At 55.7% G+C, this 18910-nt stretch overlaps 3 protein-coding genes across 16 annotated transcripts in view; 1 reads left to right on the forward strand and 2 right to left on the reverse strand.

Moving 5' to 3' along the window:
- Positions 1-14255, forward strand: ZNF219 (zinc finger protein 219). 5 transcript variants are annotated; one of them, XM_058541044.1, is made up of 6 exons: positions 5713-6045; positions 6929-7007; positions 10681-10772; positions 11077-12481; positions 12782-12913; positions 13191-14255. In XM_058541044.1, the coding sequence occupies exons 3-6, from the start codon at positions 10767-10769 to the stop codon at positions 13793-13795; spliced, it is 2148 nt and encodes a 715-aa protein (XP_058397027.1). In that variant the 5' UTR covers positions 5713-6045; positions 6929-7007; positions 10681-10766; the 3' UTR covers positions 13796-14255. The 5 variants fall into 5 exon arrangements, with proteins under 5 accessions (XP_058397029.1, XP_058397027.1, XP_058397026.1 ...); XM_058541046.1 differs by lacking the exons at positions 5713-6045; positions 6929-7007 and adding an exon at positions 1-119; XM_058541043.1 differs by lacking the exon at positions 6929-7007.
- On the reverse strand, positions 748-5575 carry TMEM253 (transmembrane protein 253). Its single transcript, XM_058540502.1, is given in 8 exon segments — positions 748-999; positions 1422-1502; positions 1866-2012; positions 2134-2244; positions 2526-2582; positions 2672-2782; positions 3168-3306; positions 3431-5575. Coding segments are annotated over 7 exon segments (867 nt in total). The 5' UTR covers positions 3276-3306; positions 3431-5575.
- ARHGEF40 (Rho guanine nucleotide exchange factor 40) overlaps positions 14239-18910 on the reverse strand; it is a 19482-nt gene continuing 14810 nt past the window's right edge. For 3 of the 10 annotated variants that reach the window (XM_058541032.1, XM_058541041.1, XM_058541042.1), the window contains 6 exons: positions 18714-18884; positions 17731-17908; positions 16860-16964; positions 16495-16638; positions 15862-16004; positions 14761-15458 (listed from right to left, as the gene is read on the reverse strand). In XM_058541032.1, the coding sequence (XP_058397015.1) occupies positions 15417-15458; positions 15862-16004; positions 16495-16638; positions 16860-16964; positions 17731-17908; positions 18714-18884 (783 nt within the window). In that variant the 3' untranslated portion in view covers positions 14761-15416. The other 7 variants (XM_058541035.1, XM_058541034.1, XM_058541033.1 and 4 more) reach the window with 7 other exon arrangements.

The following is an 18910-nucleotide window of genomic DNA, read 5'->3' on the forward strand; positions in this document are numbered from 1 at the left end:
GGTGCCTGGGCTTGGCTGAGCCCGGAGAAGCAGCATTCTCTAGGGAAAGAAGCCTTCTCAAGTGGGAACAAAAATGAGTGTGAGGCGCACAACCATCCTGGGCACTATGTGAATTTGGGGTGAGTTCTCTCAGTACTCCAGCTCTGGTCAATTTCTAGTTTCTCTAGCGGCTAGTAACTTGCCCGGCTGCTGCTACTGGGTCTCCCAGTTTTCCTGGGCTTTTCTCCAGCCCACCTGAGCTTGTCATCTTTGCACACTTGCAAAGGTCATAAATGGTGGGGGTTGAGCGCAACCAGACTTCAGGAACCGGACTGCAGGGGGATCAAAGGTCTCGGCGGGGCTGCCGAGAGGCCGAGCCTGCGCAGTCCCGCTCCCGCCTTGGAGAGAAAGGGCGGCGGCAACGCGGGCTCGTTACACCCGCGTGCTCGCAAGAGGCGGGAAAGTTTTGGGTCGGGTCGCCGCGTCCCTCCCTCTTCCTGCCCGGTCCACCCCTCTGCCCAGCGAGCCTGTCCTCCTCAGGCGCCCAGGCCTCGGGGGAGGGGGACGAGAAGGGCCCTAGGCTTCTGACTCATCATCTCCAACCCCTTTCTCGCGCGCGCTCCAAGTCTCAGGACTTTGGACCTGGGCACGGTGGGTGGGGGCGCGGCGACAGCATCTGGGAAACCCCAGCTCTGCAGAGGGCCAGCCTCCAGCCCCTGCCAGTCTCCGAAGCTGCCAGAGGGAAGGGTGGGGGCCCACAGTGAGCTCTCAGTTGCCGAGGTTGGGATGTCGCGCCCCCACGCACAATAACCCGCCCCGCTCCTCCCTACACACGAGGCCAGTGGTCGCGTCCGAGGAAACTCGGCTAGGCCCCAACTTCCAGCGCCTCGCGTCACTCAGCAGATGCACAGCGCCCCCACCGCGGAGGGAAGGCCCTTTATTTCCCAGCAGGCTACGGGGCAGCGGGGCCTCCTGGGACTTGTAGTCTCCGTTACAGTAGAAAGGATCGAAGGGAGAGAACTGAAGCACCCATGAATTGATTTCAGAGAGTAGGCGTTTCCAGGAACCGGGCCTGGAGTGGATGGGATTGTGAAAGGTGGAAAGAAGAGAAATAGTGAGATGAGGCAGATGTGAAGTTGTATAGGGAGGCGGTGGGGAAGGAGGGTAAGGATGGAAGGGAAGAAGTGGGCATAGCTCAAAGTTGGCTTAAGGATGCTCTGCAAGCGGGCAGCTTTGCAGGGCGATGAGGTGAGGGAAGACTCTGGTCTACAGTCTAGAAAGGGGCCTAGTGTGAGTGAAAATCGAAGGCACTCCGCTGGACTTCATGTAGGTCTCAAGGGACTCCTTCTAGCTTCTGAGTTCAGTGCGGTGGGGTGCAGGAGAGTTTGGACAACGCTCCCGCAGGGCGGGAGAGCAGCACCTGTCTGCTTCCCCTTGCCAGCTCACTCATTTGTTCCGTTTGCTGTGCTAGCCACCCTGGGACCATCCTCCAAATCAGGAACTTCCTCCAACTCAGAGAGACCCTAAAAACCAGACAGAGGTGTGAGGGGAGCAAACTGTAGGGGTGAGAAAGGAGGAATCCCAGATAGAAGCAACTTCCTCCTCCTCTGCCATTTCTTCTCATGTTCCTGTAGCCCTTCCACTACTTAGGCAGCTTCCCAATGCTCTCCCACATTTCTAGCCCCAACCATTTAGATACCCAATTCCCTTTTACCCACCACTGGGGGAGAAATGTCCAAAGCCAGAAAACCAATCAGTTTCAGTCTAGGACTCCTTCCTTTCCCCTCTGTCCCCTTGTTTTCCCTGAAGTACCACTGACCAGGATAGCCAGTGAAAAAATGAGCTGCTAGCTAGCTGCTCCAAACTCTCCTCCCAGCCCTCATTACCTCCTGCAGCTCCTGGTAGTGCTGACTCTGGCTCCTGCAGCATCCTGGCTTCCTCTGGCTCAGCAGGAACAGGGAGTATGCTGAGACCAGCACTCCTCCTAGGGTGAAGGCCTCAGCACTGAGCTCCAGCACCAGCAAGCCGGCCAGCTGTAGGCAGACAGGGCTGAGGATGCTGCAGAGGACCCAGCATCTGTTTGCCCATGCCCTTTTCTCTCTCCGTCTCCTCTTGCCTCCTCATCCTCCCACCTTCTCCTTTATTCACCCGTACCTGGGAGGGGGCAGTTGAGGCAGGCCCCAAGGCTGTCTTCATCACCTCGACCACCACTGCGATGAAGCCCAAGATCAGATTGAAGGTGTTGAATATCATCATGGCCCGCACCTGCCAGTGAGCCAGCTCAGCCCTGTCCAGCCTAGGGGACGCATTGGAACCCCAAGCCCCACCTGCAGCCTAGCTGAAAACAAAACTCAGCTCCTATTCCTCCACCTCCAAACAGGGCCATCAGCCCTCTAACTTTCTTGCTTTCCCTCCTGAATCTTTTAGGCCAGTTAGGGGCAGAGATCTGACAGGATTAGTCAACACTTAGCCACTTCCTGGGCTGAGAGTGTGTGTGTCTGTTTTGGGGGGTGGGAGAATAGTACTGCATTCTCTTCCCCTCTCACCTTCCAGAGGCGGGGTGCTCTGCGCAGCTCAAGGGTAATAATCCCAGTGAGGAGACCCTGAATGGTGAGAAAGGCAAGTGTTGAGCTCTGGCCCCATTAGAGAGGGGCCCCCAGGACCTTCCATCCTCCCTTGTGGTGGGTCTTACCAATGCTCCAGGCCCAAGTGGCAGTGCTGTGGCCATATGACAGGCAGAGTTCAAGCAAGCAACTGAGACAGCAAAGGGCACCACAGCCACTGCCAGCCATAGCTGGCTCACCTGGAGGCCGGATGCAGGGTAGTTGGGGAACTGTCAGGGATTCCCTTCCCTCCTGTCAACCCCTCCTCTTCCAGAGGTCAGCAATTGGGAGGAATGCATGGTGGCAGAAAGTACTCAACCAAGGGCAGTGAAGGGAGAGGGCATTATTTTTTTCTGCCTCATGTCACAGTTTAGTTACTTACCTATGTGTTTTCCCCAAATGATGGAAGCTACTTGGAGATTAAAGGTCTTGCCTTGTTTATTCTATGCTTCCTCCACCCCCCTCCTCCCACTCAGAGCCTAGCACAGTTTTAGGCACATGGTGGGTGCTCACTAAACATGGATGGAATTGAATTGGGCTACAAGTGGACATGCTGAAGTTTGGGGTGGGGCAGCCTGGCCTCACCGCCAGCACCAGGAGGTGCCCACTCCACCTATGCCTTGCCCAGTGCTGTAGCTTTTCCAGACGAAGGCTGGGTCTCTCCTGCTCTCGTTGATCAGCTCTCTCCTCCATGGCTCCCTCGACCAATGGAGCTCAGTGCTTCCTAGGCCAGGAAAAATGAGTTATGACACCTATCAGGAGACAGGACGTGCAGCAACATTTCTTTCAGCTGCCCCTCTGCCCACTTCCAATATCCAGGGAGTTGAAGCTCAGGGCCTCACACCTACCTAGTCTGAAGCAGCTCCTCCAAAAGAGATGGGACACAGCTGGGCCTGAAGCTCCTGGCAGGACCTGGTAGCTCAGAGCAGATGACAGACTTGTCCTGGGAGAGACACGCTGTCAGAACTGGGGTGTGGTGGGGCAAAGGTCCCCATGAGGGCCTAAGGATCCAGGGAGTGGCCGTCGGTAGACACCAGCCTCAGTTCACTCCACAAGACTCCCAGCCCTGCCTCGCTCTGTTCTCGTTTCCTTTTGCCCCCATTTCTGCCCATCCTGGGTCCCTCTTCTGAATACTCACCTCATCCCCATGGACACTACCACCCTAGGCCCCAATTTCCCCCCATTTCCATCTAATCTTTCTTCTTCTGTTGGCATCCTCCTCAAATTACTTGTTGTTCCCTAGGGAAATCCCATATTACCGTCTGGATTGGTCCCCTGTCATTACCACTTGCAGCTTTGTCCCAAGACCAGGCAAGGTTTAATTCCCTTGGCTTCCTTCCCTCACTTTCTGGACAGTTTCTCTTCTCTTCTTCCTTTCTTGAAGGACTTACTCTGGATGGGACTAGGTGGATGAGGAGCCCTATTTATAGAGGGGATTGCTTTTGACTCAGTGATAACCTGCAGTTAGACATGTACAGAAGATGGTCCCCAAATGGCCAGTCTTGGGAAGGACAGTATTGCAACAATTAATATTTCTGAGAGATAGAAGTTGCCTTGCAGCCAGGCAGACCTGGACTGGAATCTCAGCTCTGCCACTTTCCCAGCTGTGTGACCTTGGATACATTATTCTATCTATTTGAACCTCAGTTTGTTCAAACTGAGTGTTAAAACGGTGGCTAATAATATGACTGTGAAGTGTTGACTCATGGTGGGTGTTTAATGACCATTAGTGGTGTTGATGAAGTCATACTGATGTGCCTGACGCCCATATACTACAGGGTTTATTCAGATGCAAAGCTGGGGACATTTGTTTCTACAGTAAGAAGCAGAACATATATACTCTAAAGATCAAAAATAGGAAAGGCCCATCTTGGTGCAGAGCCTGAGGTCTGGAAGCAACCAGACTTATGTTCAAATCCCAGATCTACCTGGGTGACCTTGGGCAAGTTACTTAATCATTCTGTTTCCCTATCTATAAAGGGAAGTTAATAATACCAGTCTCAAGGGGTTGCCTTGAGTACATATTAAAAGAGAAAATGCATATGAATCAGCCTAGCCCAGCACCTGGCAAAGCACTCAATAAATGTTAGTGGCTATTATCATTATTATTATTGATGACAGAAGAAGGCTGAGCCAGAAGACCCCTGGGAATTAGTACCAGGAGGCAGGGTCCTAGGAGGCAAGGAGCTTTCTTTGTAAGCCACTTCTGCCCTGCTCAGTGCTGGGCCAACACTCACTGGAGCACTGTGTCCACTCTTCTTTCCTGGGGAGTGGGAATCACATTTAAAGGGACCCTGGGAACTGCTGTGTGTCTACTCCCTCTTGGATCCCCGGGTGCATTAACTGTATTTGGTGGTGATGGCCTGACATAGTGTCAGATGTTAGGCTTGCACCGAGGACCCCTGAGCCGGTAGGCCAACGGAAAGACATTCTTTAGGCTCGTTTTTCTTACCTTAAGTGCAGACTAGTTATATTTCAGAGTGTTATTGTAAGGATTATATACCATTAAATATGTGAACAGGCATTCAGTAAATATTGACTAAATCTGAATATACTACGCACAAATGTGTAGTCCCTGTCTGGATTACAATCTCCTTGATGGAGGATACTACATCCCCCTCATCTGCTCATCCCCCACAGCGCCAAGCATAGTGCCTGGTACTTAGTAAGCACTCAGTAAATATTTGTTGTACTGAAGAGCCATTAAAGTGACTTAAGGAATGGAAAAGAGAGTTCGAGAGGAAGGAGCAGGAATTGTTGTTTAATCAAGAACAGAAAGGACCGAAGAGTAACTTTAATGATGTTTCTTATACGGCAGACATTAACTATCTCTATAATCGCCCCTCCTCCTCCCCAAAAAGAGACACAGAAATTGTAAGGGAGAGGCTTTGAGATAAAACCCCAGGAAGAACTTCCCGAGTCTGTGCATGTTGGGGCAGAAAGAGCGGCAGAGCCAACTCCTTCCCTGGTATGTCCGGGTTTAGGGTGGGAGGGGCAGTCCTGCTTGGAGGCTGGGGGAAGGACGAGATGACCTTTCAAAATCTCTTCCAGTCTCCTGTTGGAATCGTCTGTGCGCCCCACCCCCGCTCCCTCCCTCCCTCCCTCCGACAGCGCCCCCCGTCTCCAAACTGCCCGCACCCCGCCCCTGGCGGCCGCCTCTCGCGGCTCCCGGGGTCCCCAGCTCCCTGTCCCCGGAGCCAGAGCCCCGCTCCCGCTCCCGCGCGGCTCCCAGCCCCGCCGCGCCGCCCCCCGCATGCTAATGGCCGGGCCGCCTCCCGCCGCACACAATGCGGGCCAGGGCCGGGGGCGGGGGACCGGGGAGGGGGCGGGGGCCGGGCCGGGGGCGGGGGGGCCGGGGCCCGGCGCATCTCCCCCGGCCCCACGTAACGCTGACGCCCGCGCCGCCGGCCCGCCGCCCGCCGCCGCCGCCGCCGCCCGCTCCGCCGCCGCCCGCCCGGGGCTCGTGAGTAGCCGCTCCCCCCACTCCCGGCCCCCCCTCCGCCACCCGGCCCCCGCCCCCGGCCCCCTCCCCCCCTCCCGGAGGGGGGGCCTGCTCCGCGCGCCCGGCTCGGAGCAGGTGCAGGGGGCGGGGGCGGGGGAGGGGCGCCGGCTCGGCCCCAAGCAAACTTCGCCCAGAGCTCCTGGGGGGGCGGGGTGGGGGCGGCGGCCTCGGAAGCCTGGAGAGCTAGGGGGGCCTCGAGGGAGGGGGGGGCCAGGTGGGGGAGCCGGGAAAGCGGACACCAAAGGGGAAAGGCCAGCGCGGGTGGGGGGTCGGTGGGCGTCTTTGTAGGGGCCCGAAGGCAGGGCGCGAGGGGCCTGGGGGTGCGGGGTGGCCGATCTGGGAGCCCGAGTGGATGAGCGCCCCCCGGCCCAGGTAGGGCTGATGGAGGAGGGGGAAGGGACCCAAACTCTCCGGGAGCGAGGGTGGGGGAGGGGAGAGGATGGGGGGTGCTTCCCTCTCTGCGTCCCAAACAAAGTGTCACAAAGAGCTCGGCCGGCGGCAGCAGCGGAGGCGGCTGCAACTCAGCTTTTGTTCTCCCGGCCCGGGTAGCTGAGCCCTGGCCTCCCAAGCTCCCAACCCTGCCCCCCATCATCCTTCTGGCTTATCTTCCCCGGGAGGGGTCTGGGGTGCTGCGAGAAGAACCTCTTGTGCGGGACCACAGGTCCTGCCCTACTTGGCCAACCTACTTCTGGGAGGGAGATTTTCCCAGAGGCTCTCTTGCCCAGCCCCCCACCCCTAATCTGAGGACTGAGGTTCATGTGGGTGCTAAGACTCTGACCTTTCTAGGATCAGCTCCAGTTTAGGGGACTTAGGGCTGGCCACATGCCCCCTCCCCCAAATCCAGGTCTTCCAGAACTTTCAGAAGAGGGGTCAAGTTGGGACATGCCTCTGGGATAAGATTCACCATGGTGGGGCGGCAGTAGGTGAGCAGGTGTACCTTCCTCTCACCTCTTGCTGTACATTTGGAGTCCATGACTGAGGCCCATGCCCCCAACTCAGAACAGTGAGGATGGAGGGAAGGAGGCTTTACCAAGAACTCAGTCTAAAAGGTGGGCAAGCTGTGGTGTGGAGTCAGTTTGGAGGAGCCACCTGAGCAGTGAGTTTCAGAGGGCCATGGAGAGGAGACCATAAAAGTGAGCTACTGGCATGTCTGAGTGATAAAGGTGGTCTTGACCCCAGACCACCTAAGAAGTTCATTTTCCTTTTAACCCCATCTAGTGCAGTGTTAATCATAATTGTTAGCAGACTTGGGAGGTGTAGGATTCTCAACAGAGGTAAAAGCATCAAGCATCAGAGATGACCAGAGACAGAACCTAGTCACAACTATACCTCAGAAGTCCTGAACCCTTACCCCATACACTCTGACCCTAAAAACTTTTGAACTACAAGGCTTGAGGGACAATCTTTGTGGTCCTCCAGTCAGCAGATGGTTCTATGTACCTGTCCCTGTTGTTTCCAAGAGTCTTCTCACCAACCCTTCCATCCTTCCCTACTCAGTAAGGTTTGATGGTCCACAGCCCCTTCCCCACCTGCTCTCCTAGCACCTAAAAGTAATTGGCCTGCTGCTTTGGAAAGATTTCTGATCCCTACCCCTGGCCCTGCATCCCTATAGAACCCAAATAAGGGCAAGATAGCCCCTGATTCCCAGTGGGGGTGGAAAGTAGGTCACTGCTACTGTCTGGCTAAGTCTCGTGGATAGTGTTTAGGGCCTGACTCTAGAAAACTCTGTGATTATTGCCCACAGGCATGACCTGGGTTCCAGGCCAGTTCACAGATCTTGGGCCCTGTCAGTGCTTTCTCCTATTGAGAAAAACTCATGGGATCAGGCGCCTGGGACCTGGTTTGGTGTAGAGATGATTCAAGAGATCTTGACTAGGCCTAGGAGGATCTCTCAGTGGGTTTTGTTGATTTGAGCCCTCCCCCCACCCCGCCGCCCCCCGGGGAAACTTTCCCTGTTTGGGAATTAGCTTCAATTTGGGCCGCCTTGTCTATCACTGTATTGCCATCCTGGAAACTGTTAGGTGCAAAACAGGTTTTTTGTTTTTGTTTTGTTTCGAGGGAGGGAGATTTGCCGTATTCCTACTCTACTTGCCTTGGGTATGAGGTCAGCCTCCCATGAGGTATTTTGCTTGCTATCCTACAGGAAGTTTTAGGGGCCCTAGAATCTTCTCAGAATCAGAGTATGTGCCCATAGGTTAGTCAGCTATGACCATGCAGTATTCCCAGCCTCCCCCCTCTTCCCCCACCATCTGCTTCCTCTGAATATACCAGATTGGCTGTACACCAGGATGTTCCGGGAATCCCCAGGAGAGCAACAGAATGTGATGGACCCAAATACGATGCCTCAGTAACTCATTCCAGGATGTACAAACTGTAACTGTCAGGACACTCCTTATAGCTAATTAAAATTCTTCTAGTTACATCTATTTTCTATTACATCTATCTATTTTCAGTGACATCCAAAAGGCTAAAATAATCCCTCTGGTACTGGTTTTTTTTTTTTCCCTATGATTCCCAGATAGGAATTTTTAAAAATCCTCTAGCTTTTCTCAGTGCCTCCTCTGTGTGCTAAAATGGCAAATGCAGCCCCTCTGGCACTTCATAGCTCTACCTATGGTTCTGAGGTGGCCACAGTGGCTCCTCTGGTAGCCCACTGCACTCTCCATGGTACTGAAGGGATGACCATTTGTTTTTCACATTTCTCTGGGGTCCAGAAAGTCCTGTGACTCAGAACCACAAAACTTTTGAGCTGGAAGGGACCATCAGTATAAATTAGTCCAACCCCCTTATTTTACAGATGAGTAAACTGGGAGGTTAATTGATATACTGAAAGTTGAAGGGCTATTAATGGTCAGACTGGGCCCACAGTAGCCTTGCACCCCTCAGTCCTACTCTAATTCACCTTTCATGACACTACTCTGAGCCCGGCTAGGTTCTTGGGCCCAGGAAAGGGGCTTATTTGGAGGATCTAGAAGATGAGAGTGGATGCCCTAATTTGGAGCTACAGAAATACAAATGTTGAAAGTCGTAGTGGAGGTTGTTTAGTGACCCTTGGACGAGGACACTTTGTTAATTAACCTCCTGTTAATAAAATTCCCATAACCCACATTCCACGTGTAACAGGTACCTGCCCCTTCATGGAGTCTTATCACATCCACTAAATGTCCAAAATTAAAGAAGCCTTGGACCTCCAGAGCCTTTTCTCTTTGCTGATAAGCAGGGCTGACTCCTGGCCCAATTCTCTTCTATTAAAGATCCTTAAGCAAAGTAATGCTTGAGTCCTTTTCTTTCTCAGTAACCCATTTCAGTTTCACAATGCCTATTGTAAGGAAGTTCTTTATATCTCAAATATTCTTTCTATCTCAGGCAAAAAAATAGGTTAGGCCCAAGTTCGTCTAGCCTTGAACGGATACAATTATATATGTAAGCAGGAAGGTTGACTGGACGACTTCTGGTCATTCTCCTAGGCCTGTTTCTATGAATCTTAATTCTGGGGTTGCTTCTAAGTCCTAATGCTAACCTCCACTGCAGCTTAGAATCAGGAGTGTCACTCCCACCCCCAGCGTCTTCCTCTCAGTGCTCTTCTTCCTCACAACTGGAGCTCTGCACATCCCAGGCCCAGGGAATTTTAGCCTGGAGAATTTTAACCCTTTCCTGTTCAGAGCATGTGCTGAGCCCGTATCTGTGCAGATGGCCCAGCCCCGCCCCCCATCCCTCACTCCAGCCTCTTGAGCTCAGAGCCAGTGTAATCCTCCTCTTGTGTGAGGGAGCCTCTCCCCTGCAGAGAGGAGGAAAGTCTGCTTCGGAACAGCCCTGGACAAAGGGGCTGAGATGCCCCATCAAACTGCAGGCTCCAAGGTTTGAAACATGGGGATGAATCCTATCCGGTATTTGCAGTTTTTCACCCCTTCCCCAGGCCAGCAGCGCCCCTGAACTTCCACTCCTCCCCCAACTCTCTCTTCATTCCCTCTCCCTCTGGCTCTCTCCCCCTTCATGCCCCTCCCCCTCTGTCTGTCTCCAGACTCTCTGCTGCTGGGAGGTGTTTCTCTCCCATGCATGAATGAGTCTCTGTAATGAATGGAAATGAATGGATCAGGAATCCAGGCAGAGGGAGGGAGAATGAGGGGGAAATACAGGGTAAGGGCAGAAGGAAGGACAGTGGAGCCTGGAATGATGTTTGGCTGGCTGGTCAGTTAGGGAGTCTGAGAGCAACTGGTCCCACTTGGACAACTGGGGAGCATGGCAAGCCCACCGCATTTGCTCATCAGGCTGCACAATCCAGCCTAAATGAGAGAGGGGTATACTGTGATGGTCTTCCCCACCGCCAGGGGGTGGTGGTGGTGGTGGTGGTTCTGGACCAGGCATTTCAAACGAATAATTTGGGGGAAGAAATCTGGATTATCAGGGAGGCTTGTGGGCTTGGCAAATCAAGTACACGTTTTGAAGACAGCAGCACCCTTCTGTTTTACGATGCAAGGAAGGAGGAAGGATAGGTTTCAGGAATACAAGGTGCTAAGGGTCTGGCGTTGGGGGTGACTTTCCATTGCTGAAAATCAGGGCTCATCTTTTCCTCCAAATCTGTCTCTCTTGCTTTAGCTCTGCAGCACCTGTTGCCTTCACTAGCAGCTTTTCCTCCTCCTCTTCCCTGCACTCCCCAGAACCAAAGAATGTGAAGGGGGTCCATGGAGGTGAGTGAAGCTCTGGCCTGAACCTGCAAGTACCTACAACTGTACTCCCTCCCTCCCACCTCTCTCTCTCTCTCTGACCGCCCATTATTATGAGTTATCTCCTTGGCCCCAGCAGCTCAATTCCCATTCATCTCCCAACTTCTCCGCGGTGAGTGGGATGGACATCCAGTGTTCCTGGTTCAGGCCCCAACCCACCCTCCCTCGGGTTCTTCTGGCCCTCCATGCCCTTGCTTCCGCCACAGCTCTCTCTTCTCTACCCTTTGCTCTACTCACATCTTTCTCCTACTCACATCTTTCTCCACAGGGCTCACGTCCCCGCGCCCCGGGCGGCCACTTAGCGCCGTCGCCGCCGGCCTTCGACGGCGAACTGGATCTGCAGCGCTACTCCAACGGGCCAGGCGTGAGCGCCGGGTCTCCAGGGATGGGAGCAGTGGGTTGGTCTGAGAGTCGCACTGGCGAACGGCGCTTTCCCTGCCCTGTATGCGGGAAGCGCTTCCGCTTCAACTCCATCCTGGCTTTGCACCTGCGGGCGCACCCGGGCGCCCAGGCCTTCCAGTGCCCGCACTGCGGCCACCGCGCAGCCCAGCGGGCCCTGCTGCGCTCGCACCTGCGCACGCACCAGCCCGAGCGCCCGCGTAGCCCTGCCGCGCGCTTGTTGCTGGAGTTGGAGGAGCGCGCGCTACTGCGCGAGGCCCGGCTGGGGAGAGCCCGAAGCTCAGGGGGCGTGCAGGCCACCTCTGCCACTGAGGGCCCTGCGCGGCCCCAGGCTCCTTCGTCGTCCGCCTTCCGTTGCCCTTTCTGCAAAGGCAAGTTTCGCACCGCGGCGGAGCGCGAACGCCACCTGCACATCCTGCACAGGCCCTGGAAGTGTGGCCTGTGCAGTTTCGGCTCCAGCCAGGAGGAGGAGCTGCTGCACCACAGCCTGACGGCCCACGGAGCTCCTGAGCGCCCCCTGGCGGCCACTTCGGCTGCATCCCAGCCTCAGCCTCCACCGCAGCCTGAACCCAGATCGGTCCCCGAGCCCGAGGCGGAGCCTGAACGTGAGGCAACCCCTGTCCCCGCTCCTGCCGCTCCCGAGGAGCCCGCTGCGCCTCCGGAGTTCCGCTGTCAAGTGTGTGGCCAGAGTTTTACGCAGTCCTGGTTTCTCAAGGGCCACATGCGCAAGCACAAGGCCTCCTTCGATCATGCGTGTCCCGTGTGTGGCCGCTGCTTCAAAGAGCCCTGGTTCCTTAAGAACCACATGAAAGTGCATGCCAGCAAGCTGGGCCCACTGCGTGCCCCGGGGCCTGGTTCCGGGCCCGCCCGGGCCCCCCAGCCTCCTGACCTGGGCCTGCTGGCCTATGAGCCGCTGGGCCCCGCGCTCCTCCTGGCCCCGGCGCCCACCCCGGCTGAGCGCCGTGAGCCTCCAAGCCTCCTGGGCTACCTGAGCCTTCGAGCTGGGGAGGCCCGGCCCAATGGTGAGGGCGCTGAGCCGGGGGCTGGCCGCAACTTCGGAGGCTTCCGCCCACTACCCTCTGCTCTCCCGGCCCGGGCTCGCCGGCATCGCGCCGAGGAGCCAGAGGAGGAAGAGGAGGTGGTGGAGGCGGAGGAGGAGACCTGGTCCCGGAGCAGGTCACTGGGCCCCCTGGCTTCACTGCACCCGCGCCCAGGCGAGGGGCCGCACTCTGCGCCTGCTCCGGGGGCCCAGGCAAGGTCCATCGCCACGCAGGGTACGTAAGGGGTTTCCTCTCTTCTAGGTTTCCCGCATCCAGGGCCCACTCTGACGCCCACTCCCCTCCTGTGTCCTTTTAAAAAGGACCTGCCTCTTATTTCTCGCTCTTTTTCCCTTGGAGGCTTTACTACCTTTTGAGGGCACAGCTCGACTCACAACAAATCCAACCCCTCAGGTTCCCCCAAACGTACTATTTCCTCCTGGGCCTAGGGGGGAACCAGTCCTGGGTTGGTGTGGGGGCGCATGACCCTGATAGGGCAAAGGGCTCCTCTGACTTCCCTTAACGTGTGTATTGCAGAAGAGAATGGGCTGTTAGTTGGAGGGACCCGGCCTGAAGGGGGCCGGGGCGCCACCGGCAAGGATTGCCCCTTCTGCGGAAAATCTTTCCGCTCAGCGCATCACCTCAAAGTGCACCTGCGAGTGCACACAGGTGAGGTGGGCAGCCTGCGGGGTGGGGAGGGAACTGGAGGGCAGGAAGAGAGGTGAGAGGGCTACAGGAAACGCCATAGACGTTTAGCCTTTTGAGACGACGTTCCGCAACCTTCCGATTGGCTAGATAAGAGCGTTGGGAAACGCTTCTTTATTAAATCAGAGGGGCTGGGAGAGGCAGTGTTTTTTCCTGGTCCGGAGGAGGTCTGTACGTGGAGCGAAATGCGGGTGGGCAGTGGTGGTGACTCTGTGACCCTATCTCATCCCCCTCTCTCCAGGTGAGCGCCCCTACAAGTGTCCGCACTGCGACTACGCGGGCACCCAGTCCGGCTCGCTCAAGTATCACCTGCAGCGCCACCACCGGGAGCAGAGGAGCGGGGCTGGCCCCGGGCCGCCCCCGGAGCCGCCGCCCCCTTCCCAGCGGGGTTCGGCCCAGCAGTCAGGAGCCAAGCTGGCTCCGCAGCCTGCGGCCTGGGTGGAGGGCGCGGCGAGCCCCCGGCCTCCTTCGAGCGGCGCCGCGCCGGGGTCCCGTCGGAAGCCCGCCAGCCCCGGGAGGACCCTGCGCAACGGGCGAGGCGGTGAGGCCGAGCCCCTGGACCTGTCCTTGCGGGCAGGGCCAGGAGGCGAGGCCGGGCCGGGGGGTGCCCTCCACCGATGCCTCTTCTGCCCTTTCGCCACTGGAGCCCCCGAGCTCATGGCCTTGCACCTGCAAGTGCACCACAGCCGCCGGGCTCGGGGCCGCCGGCCTCCTCAGGCCGATGCGTCCCCACCCTATGCCCGGGCACCGTCGGGAGAGACTCCTCCTAGTCCTCCGCAGGAAGGGGAGGAGGGTCCCGGGCTGTCGAGACCGGGAGAGGCGGGGCTGGGGGGGCAAGAACGGTAGGGAGCCCTCTTAGGGGCGGTTAGCTTAGAGAGCTTACCCCGCCGGAGCGGGGGAGCGCTAGAGGTAGTTGGGTAGAGCAGCCAGCAGGGGGCAGCATGGGACCCACATCCCAGCCCCAGGCGGACCAGAGGTGGAGGGGGCGGAGGGCGTAGGAGGGTGGGCGGGCAGTACCCACCCAGCCCAGGGGAGAGTCACAGTGCCTTAGAAGTGGCAGGAGTGAGCATCAAAGAACGGGGTCCCAGGGCTGGCAGAGAGGGTTGTGTCCCTGTTGAGGAGCCACTCTGCCAGTCTTTGCTGGTCCATAGGCGTGAGAGTTTATTTTTGTACAATGGGTGGGGGTGGGGGGCACTGTACCCTTCTAGCCCCTTCAGGGGCCCTGTAGACGTCGCTATTTTTGGTACGATTCCTGTCATCCCTGTCGCAGAGTTGTGTCCCCAATAAACAGGTGTCTTGAGGCACAGGGCGCTGTGTCTGTCTGCCTATGTCCTGTCCTTTTCCTTGGGCCATTCTGTCCAGGAAATAGTCACCTCTTGAGGCACTTAGTTATGGCCCAAAGAGCTTGATAAAACATGCAGAATCCTGGGCTTTACCCCCAGGCTTCCGCTTCAGTAGCTCTGGGGTGGGGCCCAGGAATTAGCATTTAGCAAGTAGCCTAGAGGATTCTCATGCACTGTGGTCTGAACTGCTGGACTGTGCTGGATCCCAGCTCGACTGTGACCAGCTCAGCCTCAAGAAGTGGGTGCAGCATGAGAAGAGGCACTTCAAAGGGTCCATTGAGCCTCTGGGAGCCACTGTGGAGGAGGCACATTCTCCCAGGCCCAGGCCCAGCTTTGGGCTGGGAAGGGGTACAGGGTACCTTGCAACCTGGGTCTTATTTTCTGTCTAGTTAAGGGTTGGGTGAGGGGACGTGCTCAAGTTAGTATCACCTCAACCCAGAGGGCTGCTCTAGCTCTTCAGAGACAGAGTGTGAGTAAATACATTTAATATGACAATAGTATTAGAATAACAGTAATTACATATATAAAGCCTGCACTTCCCCACCCACCCTCCTATAATGGTTTGCATAGCTCCACTTCCTGTGACACCCCAGAATGGAGTCACCAAGGACTACAGTTGACCTGGCAAAGATGAGTCTTCTGAGGGAGAGTCAGGGCTGGGAAGAAGTGGAGAACACGGGCTGACACGGAGCGGTGTCCTGCGAGTATGCAGTGGCCCGGCATGGGGAAGGACTGAACAAGGGATAATGTCTCCACCTCCAGGGTATGAAGGCAAGCAAATGTGGCTGCTCCGGTTCCGGCAGGAAGGCACCCAGCTGGGGAGAGCTAGAGATAGTGGTAGCAGGGAACCGCGCTGGTCCTTTGACCTCCTCTGTCCAGGAAGCAGAGGGAAGGAATTCAACGCTCTTCCAGTCCTCTACTATGTCCCATTGCCATCCCAGCCCAAACTGTGCTAAGAGGAGCGGCTGTAGCCAAGTTCTGGATCTTCTCTAGAAGCCAGGAGAGAAGAGGGAGATGGGTTGGGAGAGGGCAGAAGCTTCGGCTGGGGGAAGGAAGGAAGGATGGTACACGCAGGAGGGAAGGAGTGTTGGATGTTGTGGAGAGTGGGTACTGACTCACCCAGGTCACAGAGGCGTGGTGGGGTCACTCAGGGCCCGGGCGTGACTCTGAGGGGAGAGAAACTGCAGTGAATTTAAAGGATAAGAAATGATCTCTTCCCTATATTTCTCTCTCTCCCAAGCTTGCCACTTCACCTCTCTTTCCTCCCAAAGTTCCTGAATTTTGCTGATTTAATCCAAGTCAAAACCAGGCTGTTGGCATTCTCCCCTTCCCATCCACTCCTGCACTATGCTCCTGATTACAGATTACTTTTCACTTCTGACCTGGATGCCTCTCAGCTAGGCCTGAGGGAGAGGAGAGAGGCAGACTGGATAATGAATATATTCAACCTGTAGCCTTGCTGGGAGCTCACTGGTTTGCCCTGCCTCCCGTGGCTTGAATGATCAGAAGAGCCCACCCAGAAAGTGGCAGACGAAATCACCCCTTCCCTGCCCTCCTGCAGGGACTTACCTGCCGGGATAGCCCTAAGATCCCTCCACTGGCCAGAGTGGGAGTGCTGCTCCCAGGGTGGGGGGGTTGCAGGCTGGGGCTGTTTCTTGGTCCTGGGGACACATCTCCAGAAGAGTCAAGTGTTTCTGGGGCTGGAGGGGAAGCTAGGGTGAGAGCAGGGTATAGAACCCCTCTAGATTACCTTAAGTAACCAAGCTGCTCCATCAGGGAAGAAAAAGCTCCATAGCAACAGGAAGCTGTGAGTCACCATAGCAATCCAGTTGCAAGAGAACCCCCCTACCAAGAGGCAGGAAATTGTCAGCAGCATCATTAGAGCAACCAGGGAAGAAGCGACAGGAAACTAAGGATTGCCGTGGTGAACCAGGAGGGTACAACAGGAAGCTGAGGCAGTTTCCATAGAAACCCAAGGAGAGCTAGAGAGAGAGGTACAGAGGAAGTGCTTCTTAGCAACAGGCTGCTGTAAGCATTATCCTAGCAACCAGATGGAAGGCTCTTTTAGCAATGGGGAAGCTGTACATAGTTGTCATGGCAACTGGGCTACTTGGCTAGAAAAAGGAATCGCTCAGCAGCAAGCAGCCTGAACATCACCACAATGACCCAGCTTTGGGAGCCACCCCTTGAGAGGTGCCTCACCCAGGGAAATTTGCTTGACGTCCAGATCCCAGGCCTCCTCCTCGACGCGGGCAGGCAGGGAGCAGGCTCCCGGTGAGAGGCCGGGAAGGGAGGGGCCGGCATGCTCAAAAGATGACACGGCCACGGAGGCCCGGGTGCGGGCGGCTGCAGAGAGTGGGGGGTGGGGGTGGGGTGCTGGTGTGGGAAAGCCCTCCTGGCTCCCTGAAATGACCCTCAGTTTCATGGAGGGCCTCCCAGTCAGCCCAGTTTCTGGGAAGATATATCCACTCATTACCCTTCCTCACTTTCCACCACACCTCCCTACTGTGCCCTCACTCTCAAGGTCTTGACTTCTGGGGGCCACCCCCCAGCACTCTGGCTCTCACCTCTTCCAGTGAGCAGGGCACTCAGTGTCCGCTCCCCAAGAGCTTTGATGTCCAGGAAGGGTTTATTCCCAATGCCCATGGAGACCATCTGCTGCACCCGGAGCTCTAGGGAACAGAGACCCTGTTACCAACTTCATTTTGCCCCTCCTCTGCTCCAGCCCTAGCACCGTCATGGGGGACTCTTCCTTCTGCTCGTTCCCAACTCTCATTCCTCTGGTGTCTCTTCCTGTTGACCGTCATGACGTGGATGGTGATGGTGGTCCTCGACTTCCTCCCTAGACATCTGTCTCTTCTCTCCTATATGTTGCAACCTGCCCATTTGGCATTCCAGCCACCCAACTTGTCTTCTAATACTCACTTTCTTTATCTTAGGCATTAAGAGCAAACTCACATTTTTACATCCCTTTACAGTAAGTGCTTGCACATATATCACTCTATTCAATCCTCCCTATCACACCAAGATGTAGGTATTACTTCCCTTTTCAGATGTGTGGAATGAGGTGCAGGGAGTTAAAAACAAAACAAAACAAAAACCAGCAACAAAACAAAACAAACTAGTCCAGGTCACAGAGCAAGTGAGTTCTGGAACCCAGGTCCAGTGAGCGCACTCTCTCTCTCTCCTCTCACTCTCTCTCGCCCAACCATTTGCTCTTGCTTCCCTGAAATTTGCCCGCTTCCTCTTTCCTGTTGGTACCCTGTAGACTAATTCCTACCTCAGCAAGCTTTCTCAGGTCAGATCTTGAATCTTCTCATATGTCCTCCTTCTTTCTCCATCCTCCACCCTGCTTTCCCAAGCCTCTCTACACTCCCCAGCTATCCTCCTGCCACAACCTTGACCGTAAGCACACCCTCCCCCGGCTCTGCCTGATACCCTTGTTGTGGGCCGCCTGTCTCCACAGCAGCTGGGCAATAGAACTTGTCCACTTGAGTTTGATCTCTGGTGAGGCTGCCTGCAGAGTGTACGCCTCTCGTGCACGCCGCCGCCGAAACCACAACTCGAAGCAGAGCCCGCTGTCCCCGATGTTTTCTGTCAGCCCCATGTCAGCAGTCTGAGAAAGAGCGGAGGAGAGTGGGTGAAGACGGAGTGAGTCCTGGCTAGATGGCACCACATGGAAAAGCACTACACTTAGTCTGGCATCTGGTAGATGTTCAGTAAATGTTTGCTCAACACCTACCATGTGCCAACTGCTCTGCATTTAGTCTTCCTAACAACCATAATTTACAGAAGGGGATTGCCCAGAGACACAAAGCAACTTGCCCAAGGGCTTATCATAGCTTAGAGAAAGAGAGTGCAAACCCATGTCCACGTTATTCCAAACCTAGGCTTTTTTCTCTATACCGTACTCCCCCCCTGAAGAGCTGGAACTAGTGTAGGGAGACAAAGTCTAGAAACCCTTAGAATCATGCCACACTGCCTGATCTGGGACTCTAGGTCGCCATTGATGTTTATCTGGATACCAGGCTGTTTCTGTAAAGCAGGGCCTCCCTCCTCTTGGGCTCTTCAACTCCATCAAGTTAAGCTATATGTATAATGTTCCTTCTCCTCACCCCAAAGGGACTACCCCTAACTCAAAAGGCATGTGTGTTCTTAATGGGAAAGGTCCTCCTCCATTCTGGATTGGAATGCCTCATGAGTCTCCTGCATGAACGATAAGGAAAACTCCATGGGTAGACCAATGACAGGGACTTCTATCACCCTGACACCCTAGCCTGATGGTAGCTTACAGGTCAAAGCCTGCTCTAGATGATGCAGATTCTGAACCTGGGTTGGGGTTAAATTTCCAGAATATCTGGTGTTCTCAAGAAGAGCACGACTTCCTGTCCTGTCCCCCCTTCCCACTCCAGGCATTGTACCTTAAAGGCCTGCTTGTAAACAAAGGTCTCTGACCCCCCCTCAGAGCCCTTGAGCTTGCTGAACAGGAGGAGATGCTCAAAGAGAAAGACATGGCGAAGGCACTTCTTTCGGCCACAGATGACGGTGAAGGGGTCCCGGTGTAGGAGCTGTCCCTGCTCCTTCAGATCTATCTGGGGAAAGGAAAAGGAAAGGTCAT

Source organism: Diceros bicornis, chromosome 5 (assembly GCF_020826845.1).
Source record: "Diceros bicornis minor isolate mBicDic1 chromosome 5, mDicBic1.mat.cur, whole genome shotgun sequence".
Classification (NCBI taxonomy): domain Eukaryota; kingdom Metazoa; phylum Chordata; class Mammalia; order Perissodactyla; family Rhinocerotidae; genus Diceros; species Diceros bicornis.